The sequence below is a fragment of the Mauremys mutica genome, chromosome 6 (genome assembly GCF_020497125.1).
Source record: "Mauremys mutica isolate MM-2020 ecotype Southern chromosome 6, ASM2049712v1, whole genome shotgun sequence".
Taxonomy (NCBI): domain Eukaryota; kingdom Metazoa; phylum Chordata; order Testudines; family Geoemydidae; genus Mauremys; species Mauremys mutica.
In genome coordinates, this window is record NC_059077.1 from 39,050,794 (window position 1) to 39,066,295 (window position 15,502).

Consider the following 15,502-nt stretch of genomic DNA (forward strand, 5'->3'; position numbering starts at 1 on the left):
GGTACAAGTTTACCAGGTCTCAGAGTGGCTGACAAGACTGACTCATGCCTGTTTTTCCACCAGTGAGGTTGTAAGTGAAAATAAACAACAGACACTCTGACGGGATTCCCGGGGTGCAATCTGCTGTGGGACCGCTGAGCCTACTGTCCTACCAACCTGCGGTATCCCTCACACTGATGTTGTTGGCAAGCTACAGACCTCTGGCAGATACTGTACTTACAGATATCCACAGGCAGGGACTGAGTTACATGAATGCTTCTCCCAGCCACTCATGAACCAACAGCAGAGAGGCTCAAGCCAATTCCTCCCAGTTCCCCAGCCCTGCACCCTCAGAACTATACTGTCTTTCCTTGGTCAGAAGCCTGACCAGTGTAAGTTCATTACCCAGTCCACCCCTCCCTCAAAGTGGAGAAGACACACACTAGCCTTTGTAAACTAAGCTGAGATTTCCCAAGCACTTTAACAAAAACATTGTTTTAGATAAAATATAAAACAGATTTATTAACTACAGAAAGATAGATTTTAAGTGATTATAAGTAGTACATGTAGAGATCAAAGTTGGTTACCTAAGTAATAAAAGTAAATTCACAATCTGAGTTATAAACTAAACAAGATTTGAATCAAGCAGTGTCTCACCCTGATAGGTGGTACTAGCAAGTCAGAGATCTTCAGTACACAAGCTGGGACCACTCTCCCCAGTTCAAAGTCTTTGTCCTCTAGACGTATTTCCAAGTGTTGAGTTGTGGGGGGAGTGAGGCCAAGCCATGATGTCATTTCCCCACTTCATAGTTTCTCCCAGCTTGCTTGAAAGATCTTTTGCTATGACATGGGTCAAGCAGTTTCCACTGTATACGCGCTCTCTCTGACAAGTCTCCATTGTATACAGTTCTTGGGACAGTGGCTTCCCTTTAATGGGCTATCAGCGCATCTGGCTACTCTATTGTTGTACCTGAAAGACTAGTTGTGGGTGATCCCAACCTCACAACGTATTTCAATATCACACACACAGCAAAACTTCATAACTTCACATACAATGATAGTACATATAATCCAATAGGACATTAGTGTTCAACAGATCAACTTTTAAAATGACACCCCACAAGGCATACTTTGTATAAAACATCATAATTATATGCCAGTGGTGAATAGGGGGGTTCCAGGGTGCTGTTTTGAGGCACAGAGTGTCACAGATATAGAAGGTGCATTTTCTATCTTTGTTATTCTTTTCTTTCCCCTTTTGTGTGCTTTGTCTTGTTTTATTTTCTAGGAAGCAGAATCAGACTTTAACAGCAATAACCCATCTCAATTAACTTCTCTTTTCCCCCAAAAAGATGGCAATTACAATCTTTAATACCATCTAAGAGACTGTCAAGGAGTTTTTAATAAAAGGTCATTTTAATAAAAATGATGTTTAATTATGTGTTTGCCATGCTACCAAGCAGATTGCAGTCTCTGTATACTAAACCCGAACCATGTTGGCCAGTGACTGAGTTATGTTAACACCTTTGATACAACTGTGCTTTAACCACCAGGCTACAGAGCCATTCTCATACTTCTCTCCCTGGCCCTCTCTTTCCTCTGTCTCAGGATAGAGGCTGACTCAAAATCACAATCTCCTTCCTGGTTTCCCCCAGCCTTGGGAAAGAGTAGACTGTACCTAGTCTACACCCAGCTCAGCATCAGTAGCCCAGCAAGCTGAGGAAGAAGCCCTGTGTGAGAATCCCACATTTTCTATCAATCCTGTACTGCAAACATGTGGTGTTATCTACTAAAATTGAAAGCACCAATTTATGAAATGTATACAAAGTGTATGTAACACTTCCAAAGAATGTTGTCATTCTTGTTGTATCTTAATTTTAGAGAACAGTACTCTAATTTCCATATTTAATAAATTGAGAAGGACAAATGCAGTAAGTGTGTCAACTAAAATAAATTATTGTTCAGTCTCTTTTAGAATTAAACTAGAAATTTGCAATCATGAGTCACCACAAGGGCAAATTAAGTTGTACTGAATTTTAGATATTATAAAGAAAATAAATTGTAGAGTTATTAGTATGCACAGAATTATAACCCCCTGACACGTTATATATTGGAACAAGTCTAACAAATATGCACGTATATGTTCATAGGACATTGTAAAATGTAGGCATGCTTTCAATTCAGTACAATCAGTGATTTATAGAAGCACATAGGTCAGGAGTTTATTGTGCTGAAAATCAGTCACTGTCATGGATGATTTTTTTTTTAAAGACATGTTGAAAGAAAAACAAGTTAAAACACTTTGATTTCTATTAAATGAGAAAATTAGATGTAATTATAGAGAAGTTATCCATAAAAAGTGTTACATGTTCAGATTTGTGCTTCAAGCTTTTGTGGAAAATGGCTTCTTTCATTCAGGTTTTAGTATGTTATATAAGCATGATAAGACAATATTTCCTCCTGTGATGAAACTTTCATACTGATGCTGATTTTTTTAAGATTTCATGTCTTTCCCAAGCACCTGCTAATGAATACAAATTACTAAAAACATGAACAGCCTTATTACACAATCCTGTAAACACTTAGCACTTGTCTATATGGGAACTTAGTTTGCACCAAGTTGAGAGTCCTGTTGGCAAGCATGGATGCAAGAATGCTCTGCAGATATGCTATGCTGGCAGCTGCAAATAGGCAAAGGCTGTTTGTGCTTTATATAAGCTGTTGGCATTGAGTGGCTTTGGTTTTGGACTTCAGCTGCCATGCCATCAAGCAGATGATGTGGCTACAACAGTGGCTCCTCCAGAAGCAACAGGGGATGTAGGAGAAGCGGGGACACCAACGAGGAACTGCTACTACACAAGCTTTTCCTGGAGCAGCTTCACACAGTGCAGCATCATTTCTGGGCCCAGGAAACCAGCATTGATTGGTGGCAGAGAATCTTTCTTCAAACCTGGGATGACCAGCAGTGGCGACAGAATTTCAGGGTGAAGGCAGCTTTTTGGAGATCTGTGCTGAATTGGCCTTGGGGCTACAGTAGTAGCATGCCAACATGCGGTGTCCCATACCGGTTGAGAAGATGTCGCCATTGCCATATGGAAGACAGCCACTCCTGACTGTTAACTGGTCCATTGCCAACCATTCAGCGTGGGAAGATGGACTGTTGGGGCCATTGTCATGAAGGTGTGTGCTGCTGTGCAGAAGGTATTGTTGAACCAGGTTGTACAGCTTGGTGCTCAGGAGATTATTGATGGCTTTGCACATGTGGGGTTCCCAAACTGTATTGGAGCAATTGATGAGAGCCAAGTGCTTATCTTTTCCCTGCCGCATCAGACCTTGGAGGTTATAAACAGAAAAGACTATTTCTCCAAGGCCTGGTCAACTGCCATGGCAGATTTACAAACATAAATGCTGGGTGTTCTGGAAAGGTCCACAATGCTAGGATCTTTCAGAACTCACATCAGGTTACCTTTAATGAACAGTGGAAAGTTTGCCCCCCAGGATCACTGTGGACAATAATGGTATAGAGATTGCTCCAGTCTTTGTGAGAGCCCTTAGCATATTATCTGCTTCTCTAGCTTATGAAGCTGCTCACAGGCCATTGGAGAGAAGAAAAGGAACAGTTTACCTATCGCCTCAGTAGTTGGGTAGTCACAAAGCTATATGGTGCTGTCTTTATGACTGGGTTAGAAGCTGCAGAACAAAACTTGCCTAGGAGAATAGCTGTGGGTTGTATTTTGCACAATATCTATGAAAGGGAGAAAGTCTTAACAATGAGTGGGAGGTGGAGGTACAGAGATTTGCTGAACACCATAAGCAACCATTAAGGCATCCACTGAAAAGTGTAAACCACCAGGTTAATGCTGTCAGAGATGCTTTTTGTTCTTACCTGGAGTTTGGTGCCTGAAGATGTGCAGTTGTTATCCATTTTTGAGGGATGGTGGGGCAGGGTGTTGAATTGTGAGCACTGGAGTTGCTTTTTTGGGTGGTAAAAGTGGCATGCTGTCACACTCTTTATCTTGAGCCTATGTTGTTACTCTTCGTAAGACCACGTTACCTATGAAAATTTGTACTTATTGTGTACTATGCTTGGATTGCAGATTCTTTGTAATTTTCAGGGTTTTTTTATTGCTCAATATATGCCAGTACGTAACTGCCAAGAATGGAATACAGTACACATTTTGCTAACAATTGTAAACAAAGATTTAAATTGAAAAAGTTCAAAATTCAAATATAGTGTGGTGGATGGGGGCAATTCCTATTCACAGATGAGTGAACAACTTGCCTTTGCTGCTTCTTGTCCTCCTGAGATTGAGTGTTAGGGCTCAACATTGCCAAGTGGATTGGATAGCTTGAATATGCTGAGCTTCCACATGACGGTGCTATCACTGCTCTGTGCTTGTGCTGGGGCTGGGGCGGGAATGACCCTGGGAGCACAGGAGCAGGGCTACAGATGGGAACATCTGCTGGTGTTCCCAATACCCTGTTTTATCCAGAGGCTGGGGGTAGGGCTATGATCACTGGGCAGGAGAGATGTGGGGAGAGAGAAGGGAATTAGTAGATGGATAAGTGCCCCCATTTCATGGCATGGGTTTGAAAAGAGCCGACGACTGGGACCTCAGAATGTGACAGATTGCCTTGCAGGCTCAGTTGTCATTTCATAAATGTGTTGGGGAACAGTGTCATAAACAGATAGTTAAGGGTTAAGGTCTCTTTTACCCGTAAAGGGTTAACATGCAGTACCTGATGACCACCTGACCAGAGGACCAATCAGAGACAAGATCATTTCAAATCTCTGTGGAGGGAAGCCTTTGTCTGTGTTCTTTGTTAGAGTGTTCTCTTTTTGGATCTAAGAGAGGCCAGTCATGTCTCCAAGTTCTCCTGGAGTAGTTCCTACTATTCAATAGTGAGTATAGAAAGGCGGATTAGTCTTATAATTTGATTTCTACATTTGCAATTGTGTGTTTGCTGAAGGAAATTCTTTATTCCTGTTTGCTGTTAGTTTGCTTTTACTGAGAAAGAAGGGAGGGGGGATTCTCTTCAGAGATTGATAAGTTTAGACTCTGTGTATTGTTCCATCTGGGTATTACAGAGACAGTTACTTTCTTTTTATTTTTTAATAAATCTTTTCTGTTAAGAACTTGGTTGATCTTTTCTTGGGTGGATTCTCAGGGAAAGGGGAGGAGGGAAGCATCCCTCTGTAGTTGGATCCCGGTATCTCTCCTAGGCAAAGGGAGGGGGGAGGAAGCAGGGGGGAATGGTTTATTTCTCCTGGGTGTAAGAACTCCATGGATTTGGGGCTCTTGGAATCCCCAAGGATTTTGGGGAAGGACTGTGTCCCAATCCACGTACCTGATTGGGTGGTGGCAGCTTTTACCAGATCTAAACTAGGATTTTAGTTTAGAAGGAAACCAGTGCAGGTCCCCATTTTTGAACCCAACAGCTCTAAGTGGGGGTGAGACCTATGACAGAATGAAGCGGGACAGGTTTGGAAGAAGGAGTATGCCTGGGTGATTGGGCCAAAAACTCAGAAAGGCCCCCAGGTCACATCCACACAAAATGGCAATAGCCAGAGGGCACTTAGAAAAAAAATTAGCACAGCAGTATAACATAACAACATGGATGATTACTTACATGCCGAGTCCCCTTGACAGGCTCTGTAGGTTCTTCTTCCTGTGTCTGAAACTGGGAATTGGGCTGGCTTCCTGTATGGCCACTCTCTGAGTCCCAAGTTCTGAAGAGATCCTGGCTGTTCAGGGAGATATCTTCTCTGTCCTCCTCATTGTCATCCTCCTCCGACATGTGCTCTTGCATTGAGTCTCTGCAAGGCCGTCATGTGAGCTAAAAATGCCTTTCCACATCCTTAAAAAATGGACAGGTCAAATGGCCAACGATGGATCTTCTTCTGTCATCCTTGCTGTCTTTGTATGTTTGATTTTTATACAGCACTGAGAGGCATCTTGGTAGTGACCCTTTTCAACCATCTGTTTTAAGATTTCCTCTAACAGTTTCTTATTATGGTGGCTGGCCACAAAAGCTGCCTGCACCCCCATTTCTCCCCAGATGGCTAGATTATCAAGGTTCTGACTACAGCTGCAAGCAGCTGCTTGAGAACTATTGTAAAGCTGCTGGAGGGCTATCAAAGTTGTCTGCAGCAGCATTCTGTGTACATGAACAATAATCTGCACTAATTTAATTCGTGTCAAATTTAGTACACTTAGATAACAGGGCTCCAGAACTTGCACCAACTAGGGAGAGGGTGTGCTTTAAAGGTTTGCATCACATGTACACAGGCTTTTTCAATCCTCACTAACACAAGTTAGTATGGACTAAAGTGCCCATGCAGAGAAGCCATTACTTTTAAGTGTAGTTCTTGCTACTGCCAGTAGTGCCCAAAAACTTAATGAGGGTACGTCTATACTACCAGCTGGATCGGAGGGTAGTGTTCGATGTATGGGGGATTGATTTATTGCGTCTCGTCTGGACGCGATAAATCGATCCGCTAATCAAGGCCCATACTCCACCTCAGCAGGAGGAGTAAGCGGAGTAGACGGGGGAGCCGCGGCAGCTGACTCGCTGCCATGAGGACAGCCAGGTAAGTTGAACTAAGATACTTCAACTTCAGCTACGCGAATAGTGTAACTGAAGTTGCGTATCTTAGTTCGAACCCGCCCCCTAGTGTAGCCCAGGCCTGAGACTACTCACAGAAGTGTGAACTAATAGTGGTTGCAGTACTGGATCCACAGATAGGAAACAGAACACAACATTTATATATCAGATTTAAGTGTATTCCATTGTTATACTCATTCTTATACATTGAATGGAAATGAAATTGTCACCTTTTGTATGGAACTTTCAAATTTTAAAGTTGTCTTTTGTTACCGATTCTAAAATACCAGTTTTGCATAGCAAATCTCTCTTCTGAGTGGGCAGAAGTAGAAATTAATGGAGTGGAGGTTTTTTCATTTAAAATGTTACAATCAATAGGCAAGCTTAAGTGTATAAAGTTAAATCGCATCCAGTTCAGCATGTTGCAAGGTGGAAAAGTATCTGACATGTCAGTAAAGAGCATTGTTTTACAACTGGTAAACTTGTCGTACATATGCATGGTTCATTTTGTCTTTTTTCAGTAGAGTAGAACAATTGAATTTTATTCCCTTAAAGATTTTATTTTTGCTAGCCTAAAATTTCATGTTTTCTGACATCTTCCATACTAATTCCCACTTCAGTGACACCTACTAATAAGGCCAGAGTTGATCAAGTCCAGGCTTTCCTGCCACCGACTATGCCTACGAGATATCTATGACTCCAGAACATGTTGATATTTTCAGACCACTGGGAAGTTTATTAAATGGAGAACTATCGGTGTGGTCAAGATTTCAAATCAACAGTAGAAAGAAAAAGTTGACTTGAAGAGCAGCATTAGAGCTTAATCTAAGAAAAGGCTTGGCAGAATTCAGTTTTTATGTTTTATAATGTTGATAGATAATATCCATTTTATGTATGCATTTTTTCAATGTTATCCATTTAAGTTTTCATGGTTGTGAGAAATTAAGGGAGTCAGACAATATTTATTTAATGACCGTAGAATCTGAAATGCAAAAAGTTAAAGCTTTATAAGCATTAAAACAAACTGTCAAAATCACATCATAATACACAGAGTAAATATTCTTAAATCAAACCCTAAGTTCTCAAGCAGCATTTTTCTGACTTTGTCTATTGTAAATTTTGATTATCAATGGAAACATTTTGTCATGGGTTTGTCTGTATGGTGAAATCTGGGTTTACCAACATTTACCAATAAAAATCTGAGCCTTCCAAACCTATTTATGAATGAGAAAGCATGTTCAGTTTAAAGTGGAACAGGAGGACTGATGCATTCCTTGTTTAATCTTAAAGGTTGTGATCCCGTAGAATGCATTCCCTGAACTTACTGTAGGAGTTTTCAATGCAAAAATAGAAATAGGCCTACAATCATGCTGACCATAGGTATTAAAAGGAAAGTCCATAGTGACTAATAGGAAAACTTGAAAAACACTCCCAGTTTCTGGAAAGATTATATTTAACTCATCTGGGAAGGTGCATCAAATAGAAACAAGACAAAAGGACTCCATACTAGAAATAAAAGCCCATCAGACAACACTGATATGAGAACATTTAAACTTGAAAGTAAAAGTGGTTACCCTGTGATATGAAGTAGTAGTAAATTCATTTTTGCATTTGATGACCATCTCACAACAGTACATTTTGCCAGGGATATTGTAATTACAATTTCTAATGTCACTTCTTTCACACAGCAAGTTTGAACTATGATTTGTTTGGGTTTTTTTTAGGTTGTCACATGTACTTCAGTTTGAGGACAGAAGCAGAAAAGTGAAAGATGCAAGTATGCAGGATGAAGACACTTTTGAAATCTATGATCCTCGGAATCCTGTAAATAAGAGGAGAAGAGAACAAAGCAAAAGGATAATGCGGGAGAAAAAAGAAAGGAGATGAAATGAATGTAAAGCTGTCCAGAGCTGGCTTGGAAAGTGTAATAAAGTATTGGCCTTTTAATAGCTGTGGTTCCTAAAAATATCACTTTGCAAGTGTGAAAAGGAATCTCTCAAGAACCTGTTGTCTGATTTTGAAATACAGCTATCTTATTTGTTTTATGAATTGTGCAGTAAAATAAGCAAGTGCTCTCAGTGCATAATCCAAGCTCTCTTTAAACACTTTGAAATTTTAATAAATATATAATAGTTTTGGTCATCGTTTTAATCAATGTATAGCAATTAAATACTGAGAATAGTGTAATTAGAAGGTATGTTTTCAAGACAGTGAAGAAAAGATATTTGCCAAAATGAAAACGTTAAAGAATGGAAAAAAAATATTCCCACCAGCTGTACAGGCTTTTTTAAGATTTAATTTTTTAAAATTGTAAGATTAAATCTATTTACAGATGATTGATTTTTTTGTTTAGTTAAGCAATTGGGTTCTTCATTGTATCACAAAGTTCAGAAGATAGATTTAAAAATTCCAGACTTCCAGCACAAAGTGTACAGTGTTCCCAGCTCTCTTGAAACTCAATCAAAATTTAATTTGAGGGTGTGGTTAAATTTTCTTCATCTTGAGAAACATATCCAAAAAATTACTTGGAAAGACATGATAATCTACAAGTTTGGAAATGTTATTTCACAAGCTTGAGAACATTTTAGAATCCAAATTTAAATAGCAATTAATATGGAAAAAAAACCAATAATTTAAATCACATGTTCATAAGAAACTTAGACTCCCAGAATGAGAGTAGTTATTACAAAGTACCCTTCCTCTAATTTCATCTTCTCTACTGATTTGTCAGTATTGCAAGTTTATTTATCTCAATATTGAGATACAGAAATTGCAAAACTAATCTCTGACTCTTGTTTTTAAAGACTTTACAGCTAGCATGTAGTGACCTTAAAGCCACTAGAGGAAGCTGCAAATTTAAATAACCGTACATGACGCAGCTTTCTCTAGCACATAATAGAAGTGTGTATAAAAGAAAAATATATCTGAAATCCCAGGGAATATGGCATTTTTGGTTGTATAAATTTCTAAGCTACACATACATATAGTAAAGCAGTTGGTAACAACTAAATAAGGGGACAACAAGGTCATTAAAAAGTGAGAGTAGTTGAGTGTTTTGCTGCTGTCGTTTTTAGAACAAGTTCAGTAGGGAATGGTGTCCTTATCAAACCGCCACTACCAAGTTCCTTGATAGGGTCTGACGTGTGAGGTACATAAACCTGTCTTGGTGTGTTAATGTGGTCCAAATGGCAGAGGTTAGATTAATGCAGAATATTGCTTAAATGTGCTATGTAATCTCTGAGATAAGAAGAAAAAAACTTGTAGGTGTGAAACAAGTTCCTGGAGAAGGCTGTCAATGTCATCCTCTTGTTCTGAGTGAATTATATTCTAGCAGGGTATAGCAGAGTTAAGAGGGGTTACATTCTTAATGCTGTCATTCACCAAAAAAAAAAAAAAAAAAAGTGAGTCAAAGTTCTTTGTGATCTGCTTTAGAATCTGTAAATAATTTTCTGGTGGGCTGTCATTACTACTTACCAGAAGGCAGAGAACAATTTTCCATCCACGGTCACATACTGAGTCACATCTCTTTATTTATTGCTTTCCTAGGAGAGCCAATAGAAAGTTTTAGAACAATCATTGGTAAAAATGATTATCAAATCCTCTCATTCCACAGGAGGAAATGACTAAGCTGACATCCTCTTGCTCATGCAGTGGGTACTGAAAATAAATATAAATCAAAAATTTACATTATTGAAATAAATAACTATGATTAATACTTATCCAAATTGTTTATACACATTTGATTAAGCTGGAAGAATTGATATTACAGTGCTTTAAATGAAATCAGTTTCAGTGGCCTTTATAATGTCATAACTTGTGAACAGTCAAATCTTTGGAATTAAGGAGCAAGTTATATCTTAAAATGGAAAAAGAATGGCCATGTACACAGGCATCTGTTTACAATGAATAGAGTTCCTGCAGATTATAGCTTTAAATAAAAGTATTAAATAGCAAAAAAAGAGGTCACCGTCGGCCAACTATATGTACTTACAAAGGGTGAAATTCACTCCTCGGCATAATTGAGTTTTGTATGGAAGACTACATGGGAGGAAGAGTACATGCTAACATTATCCCACAGTGATAAAGCTGCAATACTACAATGGCTATTCCCTCCCATAGACCTGTAAATCCTGAGCCTCTTCTTTTGTCCATCCCACCCCTAATAACCTCATCTGGGGCATCTGTTTTACTCAGAGATGGCAGCAGGACCTCTTAGGCCTTGTCTAGACTAAGTTAAAAAGTATGATGATAAAATGTGTTAACTAATACATACTAATAACTAGTTTTAAAAATCTAATGCAGTTAAGGCATTCTGCTATTAATATGTGCTAAACTGATAAAGTTAAAGCCTACTGGGGAGCCTAGATTTTAAACTTGAGCAGTTATATCATGCTGAAGTATACAGTGCCTTGTCTACACTAGACTTAAAACATGTTCGAACATGTAATGACATTATCAGTTCACCTTGTTCCAAGGTGATTTTTTTTGCTTTATTCACTTTGAATTAAATTCCACTGGTAACACTGGATTGTCTTTCAGACAGTTTACATATATTGAGTTAATCTTTTTGAACTTTGTCAACAATTCTAAAGAATTAATAAGACTCTGAATTATCCCATAATCAATATTGAGTCAAAACAAGGAAGGGATGTATACAGTAACTGGTCTCCTACATCTCTTGGACAGTATTCCTTTACTATTTTTTTTAAATATTGGCTAAGATCATGCCATTAATATATATTATAGTCTATAACAACCTCACCAAAAATTGTGTTCATGATACAAGCCAAATAAATATTTTCTTTGTGGTAGATTCTTCCACAGTGCAGGAGCCACAACAAAAATCATTTAGAGTTTTATCATCTTCAGACACTTAGCAGATAATTACAGTAATCTGCATATAAAAATAGGGGAAGTAATTTAACTGCCTAAGGACGTACCCATCATTTATATTGTGAACAGAATGGATATAGGCTCTAATTTTGCAGTTGAAGCTGCTCTTGTGAGGAACCCCATTGTATTCTACCCATGTGGATCTAGTGGGAGCATCAGGGACATAGTTTGAAGCTTGTAAAGTAACTATGATGATAGTAAAAGAACTATACAATATAGTGAACACTATTTTTATGAAAAGTAACATTTAATATAGCTTTATAAATCAATAACAATTTGCTATTTACAGTGAAAACTGTCACTACAGTAACTTTTTTTTTTTTTTTTTAATATTGTAGTCCAGGGGTCGGCAACCTTCGGTACGCAGCCCATCAGGGTAATCCGCTGGTGGGCCGAGAGAGATTTTGTTTACATTGACTGTCCGCAGGCACAGCCCCCTGCAGCTCCCAGTGGTGGTAGTTCGCTGTTCCCGGCCAATGGGATCTGCAGGAAGCAGCGCGGGCTGCAAGGACATAGAAACATAGAAGTCATAGAAACAGTCTGAGCAGTTTGGTCCTGTCAATATAATAAAGCAAAGTCCTGGGCACATCAAGGGTGTGCAGTTTCTTTTCTGTATGTGACAAATGGTTTCAGAAAGACAACAGGTAGGTTGATAGATTAGATTAAATTCATCTGGGGGATGAATTTCAGGTAAGGTCTTAGGACCACCTTATCTCTATGAAATGATGTATAGGGAGTTCATCCGTAAGTGGCTGAAGCTCACTCACTCTTCTGGCCAAAGCGATAGCCACAAGGAAGACAGTGTTAAGAATGAGGTGTTGCAAGGAGCATTTTGAGGAGTGTGTTGAGGTCCCAGGTTCTCTGACCAGTAAGTATGTAATAGTCCTTTGAGGAACTTTGATACAGTGGAGAGAGAAACAACCAGGCATAACTGCCAGTGGATGATAAGCTGGAATTTCTGCAATGTGGACCTAACATAAATGAGTGAAAGGCCAGACTCTTTCAAGAGCAATAGATAGGCAAAGATCTTCAGTATAGAGGGCTGGATAGAGTCTGAGCCATGTTGGGCTGCTTATATCAAAGGCATCTTCCATTTAGATGAATGTATCTTTTTGGTCAATGTTTCCTGCTCTGTATCAGGATTTTCTAAACCTGAAAGGCGCAGTTCTCATCTCTGGTACTTAACCAACCACTAGCCATGCTGTCAGCTGCAGTGACTTTGAGTCTAGAGAGAGTATCTGGCCATGGTGTTAGGAGAGCAGGTCCAGGCAGTGTGGGAGCTGGATCAGCAGCTGAATGAATACCTGTAGCATGTCAGTCAGCCAAAACTACTTCAGCCAGTATGGTTATGAGAATCATCGTGGCTTTGTCTCTTCTGATTTTGGAAATCACCCTTGGGATAAGGGAAAAAATCAGTGAAAAGTCATATAGGAGGTTCTGGGACCACTGCAGAAGGAAGCATCCATTAGCGAACTTGAGCTCACACCCCTTCTGACACTTGGCGGCGAACAAGTATATCACAGGGGTATCCCAATGAAGGAATATCATGTATAATGGACCTCAGGATGTTGAGGTGGAACTTCATGTCTTCTGGTGACTCAGTCCCTTGCATCTGTAAGTGGTCCAAGTAGGCTCCCCAACCTGTCTGACATACCTGTGATCAATGTCCTTGTCAGAAAGGGGACAGAAAATAGTACTCCTCTATGCACCTTTGTTGATTCATTCCACCATCTCAGCATCATTTCGGTTCTGCAATGATGTGAGTTGGAATCATGACCACCTTGCTCATTTGATGTTTTGCCAGTGAATAGACAGATCTGAGCCAGAACTGGAATGGTTTCAGGTGAAGTCAGGTAAACAGTACCACATACATGCACACCAACATATGGCCTAGCAGTCCAAGACACATCCATAATGTCAGGTTTGATTCTATCCTGAGCACTAGCAATTGTATCAACAGGGACCTGTCTTCAGGAGGATACATTCTCATTGTCCTGGAGCTGATCAGGTCTCCTATGAATTCTATTGATCTGCAGTGGGATAAGACCATTTTTACACAAAAGCATAAGAACAGCCATACTGGGTCAGACCAAAGGTCCATCTAGCTCAGTATCCTGTCTTCCAACAATGGCCAATGCCAAATGCCCCAAAGGGAATGAACAGAACAGTTAATCATCAGGTAGATCACCAGGAGGCCCAGCTGACAGAACAGGAAGAGGGCATAGTCAAGGCTTGCTGCCACCTCTTGCTGGGATCAGCCAACTGCCCAGGTAATGAACATCCTTTCTTATAGAGCCTGGTCTACATTGAAGTTAGGTCAACCCGACTACATCAGCAGTGGTGTGGAAAATCCAAACCCCTGAATGACGTAGTTAAGCTGACCTAGCCACCCATGTAGGCAGCAATATGTCAGTGGAGGAATTCTTCAGGGGCCTAGCTACTGCTTCTTGGAGAGGTGGATCACCTACACTGATGGGCAAGCTCCTCCCATCACTGTAGTGAGTATCTACACTGAAGCGCTACAGCAGCACAGCTGCAGCTGTGCTGCTGTAGCATTTCAAGCGTAGGCAAGCCGTCAGTTATGCTGCTACTACTGCTAGTCATTTTGTGAAGACTCTTGTAAGAAAGAGCATAAAACAAACCTTAGTTAAGCAAACTGCTTCACCGATTATCCATACCGCCTTTCTTCGGGTTCTTTGGATTTTGACTGCTTAATTAAAGACAAGAATTTGAAGGTTGACTTTAATTTTATAGTGTTATATTAACTATCCTTAACAACAGCAACTAATCGTGTATAAGATATAACAAGGCCAAAATAGTACTGGACTATGATTTTGCTAACAAACTAGAAAGTTAGTTGATGCGATAACCATCTAGATCTTAAGACTCAGACACCACAATCACAATAGAAAATAACACTTAACCACTATCCTGAGAAGGTGACTTTATTAAGAATTTTGACTAAGAGTCCCTCAGAATAGGGCCTCACATGCACCAACTGCTCATCAACTCTACTGTTGCTTACAATAGAGGAAAAACAATCCAAAGCATAAGACGGTTTGGTCTATTACTTACACACCAATTCACCAAGCTCTCCTTCCTAATGGATCTGTAGTAGTCTACTATTTAACCTACTTCCCAAAAATTATATTAGCTTCAGGATCTGATTAACACTCCTAACTAACTCAGAAACAGCTAAATTTATAACAAACTGCATAGGCTGTGTGCAGGTCAAGAGGCTTGCACAGTTGGTCTAGTTTATGTATGGAAACACCTAGAACCTGAAAGCCAATATGAAATTATTAACTATGCTACAGTGTTTAACAATTTTAGTTAACAACAGTAACTTGTTTAGATTTCGGGTTACTTTACAACAATTTTGATTTGGAACACTGTAACTGTGACAATCTTTAAAACACATACACAAGTATGCATGCTTGCTTACTAATTAACTACTCAGTTTCAAAAAGTAGTCAATTGACTAATCTGAGTCAGCATGCAAGAAAAAGTCTGTTACTTATCTCTAGATCTTTGCTCAGCCACCAGCTTTCTGCTCAGTTACGGTTCATAGCAGGAGTTGACACTGCAAACACAGATGGAGCAAAGGCCAGACGCGACTATTCTTCTTCGAGTGATTGCTCCTATGCATTCCAGTTAGGTGTGTGCGCCATGCGTGCACGGCTCTCCGGAAGATTTTTACCCTAGCAACTCCGGCGGGCCGGCTGGGTGCCCCCTGGAGTGGCGCCGCTATAGCGCTAGATATATACCCCAGCAGGCCCGTCCGCTCCTCAGTTCCTTCTTCCCGCCCGTGACGGCCGTTGGAACAGTGGAGTGCTCCTTTGACCTCCACATCCCTAGCGTATCTCTGGTTCTATTGTATAAGTGTTATAGTTAGTTAAAATAGTTAAATAAGTTAGTTAGTTAGTGTTTTAAGGGGAATTAAGGGGGGCTAGCCCCTCTTTTTCCCGAAACGGTGCGGGATCATGCCCAAGGCACCAGGGTTCAAGCCCTGTTCGGCTTGCCA

The 15,502-nt window shown here is 40.0% G+C and overlaps 1 protein-coding gene across 1 annotated transcript in view; it reads left to right on the plus strand.

Annotated features, from left to right (window-relative positions):
* Positions 1–10,304, plus strand: part of CWC27 (CWC27 spliceosome associated cyclophilin) — a 207,011-nt gene extending 196,707 nt beyond the window's left edge. The window contains exon 14 of the mRNA XM_045020822.1: positions 8,310–10,304. Within this exon, the coding sequence (XP_044876757.1) occupies positions 8,310–8,472 (163 nt within the window). The 3' untranslated portion in view covers positions 8,473–10,304. The remainder of the gene's footprint in view (positions 1–8,309) is intronic.
* The last annotated feature ends 5,198 nt before the right edge of the window (positions 10,305–15,502 follow it).